Source organism: Jaculus jaculus, chromosome 11 (genome assembly GCF_020740685.1).
Source record: "Jaculus jaculus isolate mJacJac1 chromosome 11, mJacJac1.mat.Y.cur, whole genome shotgun sequence".
In the NCBI taxonomy this organism is placed as follows: Eukaryota; Metazoa; Chordata; class Mammalia; order Rodentia; family Dipodidae; genus Jaculus; species Jaculus jaculus.
In genome coordinates, this window is record NC_059112.1 from 94,439,567 (window position 1) to 94,453,574 (window position 14,008).

The 14,008-nt window shown below is 40.9% G+C and overlaps 1 protein-coding gene across 1 annotated transcript in view; it reads right to left on the minus strand.

The window, feature by feature from the left end:
- Window positions 1–14,008, minus strand: part of Fam120a (family with sequence similarity 120A) — a 122,967-nt gene that overhangs the window by 86,764 nt on the left and 22,195 nt on the right. The window contains exons 2-3 of the mRNA XM_004652309.3: window positions 7,627–7,873; window positions 5,915–5,997 (exon numbers count right to left, since the gene is read on the minus strand). Coding sequence (XP_004652366.2) covers window positions 5,915–5,997; window positions 7,627–7,873 — 330 coding nt within the window. The remainder of the gene's footprint in view (window positions 1–5,914; window positions 5,998–7,626; window positions 7,874–14,008) is intronic.

Below are 14,008 nucleotides of genomic sequence, written 5' to 3' on the forward strand. Positions count from 1 at the left end.
CAGGATCCCTGGGTTCTCTGGTCAGCCAGTCTAACAGAAAAATGGGTTCTCCAGGTTCAGTGAGACTCTGTCTCTGCAAAGTATAGTGAAAGAGCATTAGAAGAGGACATTAATGTCCTCTGGCCTCCACATGAAAGGACACAGGGTATATGGACCTGCACACAGCAAAAAAAGAAAGAAAAGAAATTCCCTCCATCAGGAAATCTGCTGTTCAAGTACAGCCTCAGGTTTGAGAGTCTGACTAGACCTCAGCTCCACCCACTCCACCTCCAAGGTTGCTTTGTCTCTGCTGTTGACATGTTCCTACTAGCAGGACAAACCAGGCACTGGGTCTCCAAGACGACAATGAGGGACCTAAAGAGCCATGTCCCTAGAGGACATGACACATAGCATTAATTTTCTTTCTTTCATTTAAAATTCACCAAATCTTAGAAGTTCTTCCCTGATCTCATCCTAGAATTTCACAACGTATGAAAAAGCTTCCCATTGTCCTGGATGCAAATAAAAAGTTATTTACTTCTAAGCCTAAGAAAATGTATGCCCACTTTGCTTTTCTACCATATCTTAATGTTGATACTTAAGAAGCAGCCTAAACCTGACTAAGCCGCCCCACTTCCTATTGCCGCCCCAAACTATGGGTGACTAGCACGTCCAGCACGTCATTCACAATCCAGAACAAGCACTAGCTGCTGATTAACAAGGCAGCGCAGCTGAGAATTTTACTCCCTCCTAGCTTTCTTCTCTGCAGGTATTATCCAAGGATTTACTCATCTCAGCTGCTCTTAATCATTCCCAATCCTGGTGCACATTTTAGCCTCATGGAGCCCAAAGTAGACACACTGGTACTCATGCTTTCCAGCTGATACATGGATGGCAGTCATGAGGTAATATTCACGGTAAATGGATGCAAGGCATCTAGTGAAGAGAGTACAAGTGCACTAAAGGATAAGAGCGCTAATACACAAATAGTTGTAGCCTTCTTCACCTATTCCTTTTGTCATATAACCGCTATAGTATTTTGCCAAAATCAAATCAGAAGGCCAATACTAAATGAAGTTATTATCTAATCAATTCAAAGCAATTTAGCACCACAGCACATCAAAAAGAGATGAAAAGTTGCTGTTTTTAATTTTTTACTTTTATTTATTTATTTGAGAGACAGAGAAAGACAGAGAGGGAATAGGCCCATTAGGGTCTCCAGCCACTGAAAACGTACTCCAGACACATGCGCCATCTTGTACATCTGGCTGACATGGGTCCTGGGGAATAGAATCTTGGTTCTTTGACTCTGCAGGCAAGTGCCTTAACTGCTAAGCTATCTTTCCAGCCCCAAAATCATTTTAAGTACCGAGGAACAGATGAAACAAGTTGCAAAGACATTCTGCTTGAACCCACTTCCGGAATCAGTAGATTTAAATGTTAATAAGAAGAAACAGGAATCAGGTAGTCCCTCCCTCCCCTAGTCAGAGACAGAAGCCCAAACAGGGACAAGGAAATGCCATTGTGTCCATCCTAGCAAAACTCAGATCTGATACCATCTCATCTCAGATGGCTGCTGGTGACACGCCCAGCAAGAACTTTGTTTTGTTTCTTATTTTTTAAATTTCTGTTTATTTTTATTTATTTAACAGCAACAGACAGACACAGAAAGAGAAAGAGAGAATGGGCGCACCACAGCCTCCAGCCACTGCTAACAAACTCCAGATGGATGTACCCCCTTGCACATCTGGCTTATGTGGGTCCTGGAGAATCGAGCCTTGAACCAGGGTCCTTAGGCTTCACAGGCAAGCGCTTAACTGCTAAGCCATCTCTCCAGCCCTGTTTTGTTTCTTTGTCAGCTCAGTCTCTCTAGGTCAACTCCAAGTCCATGAACAAATAAGATCGGGTCAGCCCTTTGAGTCCATGAATCTCTGCTTACACATCTGAGTCTGATGAAACTCACCTTGATTGGATGTATGATCCATCCAGAAGAAGTTTTACCCCATGAGCTGGCCTAAGCACCTATAAGTCTCTCTCTTTCCCAGCCTGACTTATCTTGACTTGGGTATTTTTCTCTTTTTAAAATTTTATTTACTTATTCATTTATTTGTTTATTTCAGAGGATATGGGCATGCCAGGGCCTCCAGCCACTACAAACTGCAGATGCATAAACCACTTTGTGAATCTGGCTTTACATGTGTACTGGTGAATCAAACCCGGGTCATTAGGCTTTGCAGGCAAGCACCTTAACCACTGATCCATCTCTCTTGATGTGGTTATTTTTCTCCTTGCCTTCAATCCGTGTCATGCATTGGGATACCTTCTCACTTGGATGACACTTATGATTTTTTTTTATCACTGAGTCAATCACTATTTCTTAATCTTGTTTTTTTATTATTCATTCACGAGAGAAAGAATGAATAAATGAATGAATGAATATGGGTATCCCAGGGTCTTCTGCCACTGCAAATAAACAACTCTACGCCATTTTGTGTATCTGGCTTTTCATGAGGACTGGGGAATCGAATCCAGGCCATCAAGTTTTGGAAGCAAGTGCCTTTAACCAATGAGCCATCTCCTCAGCCCCTTTCTGGTCTTTTGTTCAAAGAGCCTTGTATGTCCTGTCTTCCACATGTGTGTGTAACTGCTCCAGCCCTTTCCAAGATACCAATTTCTCCTAAATACGCCTCACAATTCATAACTTTGCCATAAATAAATCTGATAATTCATATAAACAAAACTCCAATTAAAACTAAATACCAAATTAATACCAATTAAAACTCTAAAGACAAAATATAAAAGCAGCCAAAAAATGTGGTTTCTGCTCTTCTCAAAGCCAGTACACTTGTTGCCAGGTGCTTTTAGAGGGCCCAACCACAGGCAGGATTCCATCGGAGGCCAGCTTGGTGAACCAATGAGTTTATTGGAGTTGTGTACAGAAGTGTGGGGGACTCAAAGGCAGCTACACCACTGGAATTCCCTGAAAGACTTATAGCCAGTGCACACATCTCAGAAGGTGCATCACTGAAGAGCCCCTATGGAAGACACACCAACAGCTATCACAGTGAAGAATCCTAATTTTTGGTCCCCTTCCACCTGCTACATATCGTGGACAGCAAAAGGTCTCACGAAGATCTCCCAAAGGCTCCTGGGCCCCATAGCCCCTGTAAGCCTGCCTGTCCCTCTCCTTTAGGATCAAGGGCCCAATCTCTTGAGGTTCTTGTGTGGGTGATCACAAGTGCTCTGATTCAAGACAATGATTCTGATTCAAGACAACATGGAAGAATCCGCTCCATACTAGTATTTCTGAATTAGATTAAAACCCCATAAGTAACAACAACAACAAAAAAAAAACCCTAAAAAAAATATTTTAGACTACCTATCTACTATGCCAGAAAAATACCTTGTTATGTTTGGAACACTTGTTAATAGTGCATGAAACCTGATGGGCTCCTGTTCAAAATAAAACAAAAACCACAGATAACTTTTGGGGGATAAGGTATTCATAATATTAGGGAACTACTATTAATTTTGTTAATGTGGTAATAATAATGCATTTTGAGAGAATGCCATTTTTAGGTCTTGGTGTTGCAAGCTGAAGTGTGAAATGTGGTGAAACCTAAAACTTACTTCCAAACAGCCTGAGTTAAAACAAAAATGACGCAGATAAGCACATATACTTTATGGCAAAATGTCAACAGTCAGTGAGATGAGATAGTGTAAACATGAATAAACATCTTTCAGCCAGACATGGTGGCACACACCTTTAATTCCAGCACTTGGGAAGCAGAGGTAGGAGGATCGCCATGAGTTTGAGGCCACCCTGAGACTAAATAACAGATCAGCCTAGGCTAGATCAAGACTCTACCTCAAAAACCAAAACAACAACAACAACAAAATCTTCCACTCTTTCTTTAACAAGAGAAGGACAAGGACATCAGTGAAGATACTGCAAACGGAACCAGCTTTCCAGTAATTCTTCACATTGCTTACTTCTTGGCCTGTAGCACAGAAAGAAATGACAGCTCAACTGGAACATGTCAGGAGACCCCTGAAGGAAATATGCCTAAGAAACAAGTCTCCATTAGTGTCGCCACTTAAAAAAGCCTACTTAACAGACCAAATCAGCAGACACGGTACTTGAGCCCAGCTATTAGAGACAGCACTTCCCCAGCCTATATTTCACCCACTATCATCAAGATCAGGAGTTCAGGGTCAAGACTGCAGATCAAATCACTTCATTCATGAGAACACAGAGGAGGATTTCTACTGTCAATAGCAAATAGAAAACTTCTCTGTGAAGCACAAAAGAGATGAAAGGAGGAAAAAGGAAATTTTAAAAGCAAAAGAGGCCAGGCATGGTGGCCTTTAATGCAGACGTAGGAGGATCACCATGAGTTCGAGGCCACCCTGAGACTACATAGTGAATTCTAGGTCAGCCTGGGCTAGAGTAAAACCCTACCTCAAAAAAAAAAAAAAAAAAAAAAAAAACAGTAGGAAGAAATACTCATATTTGAAACCGAACACCAGCTAAAACTGTTTATGATCTGGGCATGGTGGGGCACACCTTCAATACCAGCACTGGGAGGCAAAGGAGGTAGCAGGATCAATGTGAGTTTGAGGCCAGCCTGGGCTAGAGTGAGACCCTACCTCGAACAAACAAAACACAAATAAAAACATAAAAATTCTATTTATGGGCTGGAGAGATGGCCCAGCAATTAAGTGCTTGCCTATGAAGCCTAAGGACCCTGGCTCAAGGCCTGATTCCCCAGTACCCACATAAGCCAGATGCACAAGGTAGTGCATGTATCTGGAGTTTGTTTGAAGCAGCTGGAGGCCCTGGTGTGCCCATTCTCTCTACCTCTTTCTCTCAAATAAATAAATAAGTAAGAAAATAAATAAATAAATAAAACAAATTTTTTTTTAAATCCTATTTATGGTGGGGAGGGTCATTCTGACAGAATTCAGAAAATCACAGGAAAGCAGTCTCTGAAAGTCATTTACTTTACCCCCTTTCCTAGTCACAAAGAGCACCTAACAATTGACACAGGCACAGTAGTCATTAATAAGTGTCTGGGGCTGGAGAGATGGCTTAGCAGTTAAGCGCTTGCCTGTGAAGCCTAAGGACCCCGGTTCGAGGCTCGGTTCCCCAGGTCCCACGTTAGCCAGATGCACAAGGGGGCGCACGCATCTGGAGTTCGTTTGCAGAGGCTGGAAGCCCTGGCACGCCCATTCTCTCTCTCTCTCTCTCTCTCTCTCTCCCTCTATCTGTCTTTCTCTCTGTGTCTGTCACTCTCAAATAAATAAATAAAAAATTTAAAAAAAAATAAGTGTCTGCATGACTCTTCCAATCTCACTCATTACTGTTATTCTCACATCAAATACATAACCTCCTCACTTCAGAAAATCTTCTCACATGCTCATTACTATGAGAAGTGGAGGAAATCAAAAGGGAGAAAGGTTAAGAGAAGACTTTATGTTAATAAAACACTGCAAACAGACCATTTCCCTAATGAATTGGGGTTTCCCACCAACCAAGTAACATTACATTAGATTATTTTTTTAACTAGAAAAATAAGTTATGAAATGTTAAAGCTATACTAAATGGTGATGATTGCAGTGACAAATGACCATATTACCTATTGAAAAAAAATTTTAATTTAAAAATGAACATACAAAAACTTCAGCTCAAGAATTTCTTCCTATTTAGGCACGTGGCATTCCTCAAAGGATTTATAAATTTACCTAACTTACAGGTATTGGGAACAAAGATGATTGTTTATTAAGGCAGTGCAGGTCTTATGATTAGTGAAAAACAAGACATTGCTAAGCTTATAGCATATCTTTTACAACAAAGGTCATAAGACATTAGAAAAGCAATAACAAGATCAACAGTTAGCTAGTATAAATGCTGGAAATGAAGTGACTTTTGTACCTTTAGTGAGGCTAGTGGATGTTCTGGACCAAGTAAACTCCAATGAAAGGAAGCCAGATCTTCATCAGGTAGTATGTGATTTCCTAGAATATAAATGTGGATGTTGTAAAAACAATCACGAATGACACAGGAAACCTCTAATCACTGCATGTTTGCCAATGCATCACATACAACCTCCAAACAGAAATAGAAAATATTTCTTCACATGTTAACATAAAGTAATATACAACAGATTCTTTATAACTGAATTTTCAATATAATTCAAACTAAGTGCTATACACCTGTGAAGGTTTGAATCAGTTGTTCCTGAAAACTCATTTGTTCTGAATGCTTAGTCCAAGCTGGTGACAATTTGGGAGGTGAACCTTGCTGGAGGAAGTGTGTTTCTGGGAGGAGGCTTAGGATTGTTATAGCCAGCTCCTCCTTGCCAGAACTTGAGTCACTCTCCTGTGGCTGTTGTTCACCTGCTGTGGCAGAGGTGATGTCCAGCCATGTTGTCCCCTGCCATCACGAAGCTTCCCTTCAAGACTATAAACCAAAATAAAAACTTTCCTCTCATATATTGCTGTGTTCTCATGAGTGAAGTATTACAATCTGAAGTTTTGACCCTGAGCTCCTGATCTTGGCAATAGTGAGCGATATGCAGGCTGGGAAAGTGCCATCTCTAATAGCTGGGCTCAAATACTGTATCTGTGTCCCAGCAACAAGAAGATAACTGCAACACCTAAGCGGCGTCCCTGCAGTGTTAATAAATGAGTACCGGTTTGCTAAAAGTCAGTCTGATAATTCCAGGATGCCATATACTGACTAGATCTAAGGTTTCATTTTTTTTTTCTCAATTTTTATTAGCATTTTCCATGATTATAAATAGAAAGTATCCCATGGTAATACCCTCCCCCCCCCACTTTCCCCTTTGAAATTCCATTCTCCACCATATCCCCTTAAGGTTTCATTTGTAACGAAAGAGTTGTGGTTCAAAATGATATGAGCAAAGGATAAAAATCAAATGTAGAATCTGTAGTTATAAATCTTCCTTAGGAAGACAAAATGGCAATGACTACTGATTGTAGCATGCATATCAGCATTACTATTTGGGCCTGCTACTAGGCTGTTCATCCTACCTCTAGGGCTGTGTTTGTCTTTATATAGGAATGATGCTCAGCTGAAAAACTACATTCTTCAAGTGTACTTTCATTGCACTGCTTGAAGGTCTGACATACTAACATATAGGATCATTTTCTCACTGCAAGTCAAGAGCAGCAATTTCTGGGCTGGAGAGATTGCTTAGCAGTTAAGGTGCTTGCCTGCAAAGCCAAAGGACCAAGGTTTGATTCCCCAGGACCCACTTGAGCCAGACACACAAGGTGGCACATGTGTCTGGAGTTGGTTTGAGGTAGGGTTTTGCTCTAGCCCAGGCTGACCTGGAATTTACTATGTAGTCTCAGGGTGGGCTTGAACTCCAGACAATCCTCCTACCTCTGCCTCCCAAATTCTGGGATTAAAGGTGTGCGCCACCACAGCCAGCTTGGAAAAATTTTTTTAATATGGCTGATAAGATGCTGTTTTGTCCTTAAGTATGAAAAGGCCCATTCCTTGATTCTTTTAAATTTAAGAACCACAATTAAAACATTTAAGCACCAAAATCTTCAAAAGATCAGTATGTTCAGAGTACAATTCCCTTTTAAATTAAGTTTTCACACCATTCCACCTACCTAACAGAGCAGCAAAAATTGGAAAACGATTTGGATTCAGGTCCAGTTGCTTGGCAACTTCATGCATTAGATATTGGCTTGTTGTGAGACTTTTCCCATTGCGGCTCAGTTTTAGGGCATGGGCACTGAAGTAATAGGGGATGTTGCACAGTGCATAATCAGAATCATATGCCACCAAGCCATGGAAACCATTCTCTCTGCAGAAACCAATCACTTCTTGATGGTGATCCTCAATGCTCTGTGCAACCTACACAAATGAGAAGGAAATGTCATCAGATGTAGAGGCATGCTCAACAAGCAGATTTGTTTGTACAGAAACTAAAAAACTAATGATACTAAGACTATCCAAATGGTCCAAATATATTGCTCCAATTGGAAATCTTTATGGAAAACTGGAGTCTAGACCCCTGTAATGAACTTATGATCCCATCTATACTGCAAATTAATTTTCCATTTGTGTCAAGCTGAAAGACCACCTTTGTTTAAGTTTTTTTTGGGGGGGAGGGGAGCAGAGAGAGCAGGAGTGTGCCAGAGCCTCTTGGTATTACAAATGAGCTCCAGATACATGCAGTTTTCTGCTTCTGGCTTTACGTGGGTACTAGGGAATAGAACCTAGGCCAACCCAAGCCAATAGAACTTGCCAACAAGCACTTTTAACTGCTGAGCCATCTCCCCAAGCCTTTGCTTGAAGATATGCAAATTCAATTGATCCCTATGACACCATTTTGAAAGAGAAGCAAATGGGGAAAAAAGACAAAAGGAGGAAAATAAATGTGGAAGGAAGGAGACAAGAGAGACCACCCACCTTTGGTACAACCTAAACAATTTCTTTCAAGTAGATCTAATGCATTAAATACTTGTGAAAATTAGAAGGCTTTTTAAAAACTCATTAACCAAAGACCAGGCCTGTGTACTACATCTACATTCCTGAAGCCTTCTGTTCAGGAAATTTGTGAGGGCGCACACAGGTACCAGAAACAGAACTGTCCTGTGCTGTCATAACTGTCATTTGAACTCATGCTAAATCAACTGTCATTTTCATGATGAAAATGTTAAACCAAAGCTTCTTTACTTCCCAACCATGAACCAAACACATGCAAAGAGGAGGAAGAAAAACCAGCATCTCTAAAAAGCAGAATTCCTTTGGAGTCTCCCTATAGTCCTAGAAATGTAGCCCAAAGTTCTGAATTATATTTTACCATATTTTGATACCAAAAAAAGCCCAATTTTTTTAAAATAAATATTTACTTTTTAAAGAGAGGGCTGGAGAGATGGCTTAGCAGTTAAGGCATTTGTTTGCCTGCAAAGCCAAAGGATCCTGGTTCTATTCTCCAGGACCCACTAAACACTTTTTTTTTTCTTTTTGGTTTCTCAAGGTAAAGTCTCACTCTATCCCAAGCTGACCTGGAATTCACTACGTAATTTCAAACTCACAGGGATCCTCCTGCCTCTGCTTCCTGAGTGCTAGGATTAAGCACTTTGTTGTGTTTATGCCCATATATAAATGCTATTCTCACTTTTGGTTAGAGATGCTTCTCTTTTCAGATGGTAGTGACCACTGGGGCAACTCAAAACTCACCATAGTGCTAAGAAGTGACAGGAGTGTCCAGCACTGAGACATCTCAATCACACCCTCCAAGGCTCAGAGGTGGTGGAAGGAATGTAAGAGCCAAAGGAAGGGTAGTAGTGCTTTCAATGCAATCTTCCAGACACAAAATGGCCCTGATACTCATGACCACACAGTGCCTGCCACTACCTCCACAAGATCTTCGTAACAGGAGGAAAAACTGATGACACCAAACTAGTAGAGAGACTAACTGGAAAGAAGGGATTCAATGGAGGATGGATTTGGGAGGAAGAAAACAGGGGTAGTGGGTGGGAATTATCATGGTTTATTGTCTGTACTTATGGGGAAAAAAAGCCAGAAGCTGTGGCAGACTTCTGTAATCCCAGCATGCTGATGCTGATGGTAAGACAGGAATGACAGACAGGAAATTTTCTGAGACGTTCATGGCAAGCGCACGGGGGGGGGGGGGGGGGGGGGGGGGGGGGGGAAGTAGAGTGAGAATCCAGAACAAGAAACTCTGCCTCAAGTGAGGTGGGCAGGAGAGGACCACCCAAACAGTGTCCGCTGACCTCCATATGCGTGCTGTAGCATGTGTTGAGCCCATACAAAAATACACAAACTCTTACTCTCTCCCTCACCCCTCTCCCTCTCTCTCTCTCACACACACACACAAAACGTTTCCAATCCAAAACCACTGATTTCATTCTTGTTGATTCCCACACTTTGACATGCTGCTAAAACTCAAGAATTTTTGGTTTCTACAAATGAATAAAGCATTTTGGAGACAAAGTTTACAGTAAACTAGGGAATTAAGTCAGCAATGGAAAGTTAAGTCTCCACAGAGGACACGCACATGCATTACCCTGAAATTTCTAGAACTGCAATCTAACATGTGGGTGGTCTAAATGGAAATGCAAACTACATTAAAGATAAGTTTTGGGTGTTGCAGACAGCTCAGTGATTAAAGGTGCTTATTTGCAAAGCCTGGGTTTGATTCCCCAGTACCCACTGAAAGCCAGATGCACAAAGCAACATATGCATCTGGCATTTGTTTGCAGTGACAGGAGGCCCTGGCTTGCTCATCCTCTCTTACATAAAAATAATAAATAGGGCTAGACAGATAGTTTAGCGGTTAAGGTGCATACCTGTGAAGCCTAAAGATCCAGGTTCAATTTGCCAGGTCCCACATAAGCCAGATGCACATGGTGGCACATGCATCTGGAGTTCATTTGCAGTGGCTAGAGGTCCTGGTGTGCCCATTCTCTCTCCCTCTCTTTCTCTCTCTCTCTGACTCTGTCTCTGATAAATAAATAAATGAAAATAAAATCTTTAAAAAAGGTAAGTTCTGAGCCAGGCATGGTGGCACATGCCTTTAATTCCAGCACTTGGGAGGCAGAGATAGAAGGATCACCATGAGTTCAAGGCTACCCTGAAAGTACATAGGAAATTCCAGGTCAACCTGGGCTACACCAAAACCCTACCTCGAAAAACAAAAAACAACCAAAATAAAATAAAATAAAATAAAAAGGTAAATTCTAGCATGCCCCATGGTTACATGTGACAAAAGTTCTAGCATCCCATGGTTACATGTGACCAGTGATATGCCAATTGGACCTGACAGAACATTTCTATCACCTCAGAAAATTTTTACTAGACATCACTAAGGTAATTTCATTCTTATTGGCTTTTATAATAAAAGTAGTTTCCAGTTTGGGGCCATTCTGAGACTACATAGTGAATTACAGGTCAGCTTGGACTAATGTGAGACCCTACCTCAAAAAAAAACACAATAAACAAATGTGGCTTCCAAGTCTTGTTAAAATACTAGCTATAATTAAGCCACACCAAGAGACAAAACAAGTCTATTAATAATGCATATTTAAAGAAAAAAATAACGTTCTGAATTATCTTGGCAAAAAAGTTTATTAAAACCACTATATATTAAAATCACAATAGTCAAATAATGCTTTATCCCTTAAAGGCAGAGAAATGTTGCTTTATATTTAAGTCTAGAAACATTATATACTAGCTAAAATAGGAAAGAATACTTAGGGACTGCCAGGCGAAGTTCAACTCCCCAGCAACTTATGTAAAGCTGTATAGGCACTTGTTTGCAGCAGCAAGAGAGCCTGGCATGCCCATACACACACACACACACACACACACACACACACACACACACACGTGAAAATTTAAAAAAAAAAAAAACTTAAAGAATAGTTAAAAACAATCTTAAATTAGGCTGGCTTCATCCTTTTCCTCCCAGAAATAGTATTTTAGTCCAATTCTTATCCTCAAATAATTTTCATGTATAGAACTTTATACTTTCAATGATGTTTTAAAGTATTTTAAATCATTATAGTTGTTTTTTAGACATCTTTAATAACAAATCTGTATTCTGAGAAGGTCCTGAGAGGAGTGAGTGAGTCACCACTCTCTCATCCCACTTCTCAGGATTTCTAGAAAAGGTAGATGACCACTTGTTCCTTAAGACTCATGCACTTGTGGGAGGTGGTCCAGAATGAAGACAAGCAGTTGAGTATGTATATTCCACATCATTAGCACCCTTCCGTCCCCTGGGAAACTGAAACCGAGAGCAGATGTTCCATCACTGTTAGGGTATCCACGTGCCCATGGCTCACTCTCTGTAAGCCCAAAATGGGAGGAAAAACTCATGAGGAGTGGCTTTTCAACCACGGGCTGAAGGAAAAGGAGTTAAAGGGTCCCACCTTGAAGGTTTGAGGCAAGTGGGCATGCATTCCTAGCACAAAATGACCCAGGGTTCCACCAGGGACCAGAAACAAAGGAGGAAGGTAAAGCCTGAGGCTGATGGGGTCAGGTCTAACCTACCAGCTTTCAAATAACCCTGTGAGCATTGTAAAACAATAGGCAATGTATTTTAAGGACTATAAAACGCTCATGTTCTTTGACCCAGCAATCTCACCACAGGAAACAGAAACTAAAAAAATAATCCACCAAATAAAAACCATTAGAGGCAGGGAGCTCAGGAAATGGATCAATGGTTAAAGGCACTTGTTTGCAAAACATACCAGCCTGCGTTCAATTTCCTAGCAACCCACATAAAGCCTGACAGGCATTCATTTGCAGAGGCAAGAGACCCTCCTAGTCCAACTACACACATGCACGCATGCGCAAGAATGAATGAAATTTACCAAAAGCATAAAAAACGATCATAGAACTTCTATAGGAGAAAACTAAATCAATATTATGAGACAGATACATTCAGTCACTGCAGGCTATGGTGGAAAAACTTGAAGAAAGTTTCATAAGACATTAAACAAATCATATAAGAATATAAACTGATGTAGTTACAACTATATGAGTGCAATTATGCTTTGAAAACTTCAGAGGGCTGGGGAGATGTTTCAGTGGATAAAGTACTTGCCACAAAACTGAGTGTCTGAGTTAAGATCTACTGGTCCCACAGAACCTGAGTGTGAGTTAAGATCCACAAGTCCCACGTAAGCTGAGTGTCTGAGTTAAGATCCACAGGTCCCACATAAAAAGCTAGAAGCTATGGTGTACTTTTATAATACCAGTGTTCCCACAGCAAAAAGGGAAGTGGAGACAGCAGAATTTTCTGAAAGTGCATGGATGGAGGGGTGAACAAGAGACTCTGCCTCAGTGTACACAGTGGTGTACACCTTTAATCCCAACACTTGGAAGACTAAGGAGGATCACCATGAGTTCAAGGCCAGTGTGGGGTACAGAGTGAGTTCCAGGTCAGCCTGGAACGACCCTGCTTAAAAAGAGCACTAAAAAAATAAACAAAGGAGAAGGCAAAGATTAACTCAAAAATTGTTCTCAGGCTGGAGAGATGGCTTAATGGTTGAGGAGCTTGCCTGCGAAACCTAAGGACCCAGGTTCAATTCCCCAGTACCTATGTAAGCCAGATGCACAAGTGGCACACACGTCTGGAGTTAATTTGCAGTGGCTAGAGGCACTGGCGCACCCATTCTCTCCCTCTCTTTCTCTCTCACACTCTCAATTAAAAAAAAAAAATTGTTTTTAATTTTTAAAGTTGTCCTCAGATCCCCAAATGAGTGTTGTGGCACTTATACATATGTACTTGCATACACACGCAAACCACATATACACACACTAAATCATTTTTTTAGAAGCCTCTTTTAAAAATTTTTTATTTTTATTTATTTATTTTTTTTGGTTTTTCGAGGTAGGGTCTCACTCTGGCTCAAGCTGACCTGGAATTCACTATGTAGTCTCAGGGTGGCCTCGAACTCACGGCGATCCCCCTACCTCTGCCTCCCGAGTGCTGGGATTAAAGACGTGCGCCACCACGCCCAGCTTTATTTTTATTTATTTATTTGAGAGAGAGAGTGTGTAAACAAACTCCAGGTACATGTTAAATAATTTTAAAAAAAAAGACTTCTTACAAGGGGAAAAAAATACGTTAATGAAAGGCTGGTTAAGAGCTGAGAATATAGGCTTGTTTTGGAATGTTTGCCATGTTTGTCCAACATGTGAAAGGCCCAGGGCTCTATCCACAGAACAAAACAGAAAGAGAAGAAGCAAGGAGCAAAAGATATGCTAGTGAAGTCCTACTGGAAAGCAAGCAACTCTCTGGGCTACTGTAGCACTTTAGACAAATTCTCACTTCTTATGGATCTCTTGCCAAAAAACGAAGACCACAACACCTGTGGATCAGGATCGTGCTTGCCAGCTGACACCTAGAAAACATGGAAAGGAAAAATGCCTATCTTGTAAGTTCCCCTAAGGGTTTTGTAAGTTATAATGGATATTTCCCTTATTTGAGAAAGCAAAAGACAGAAGCAG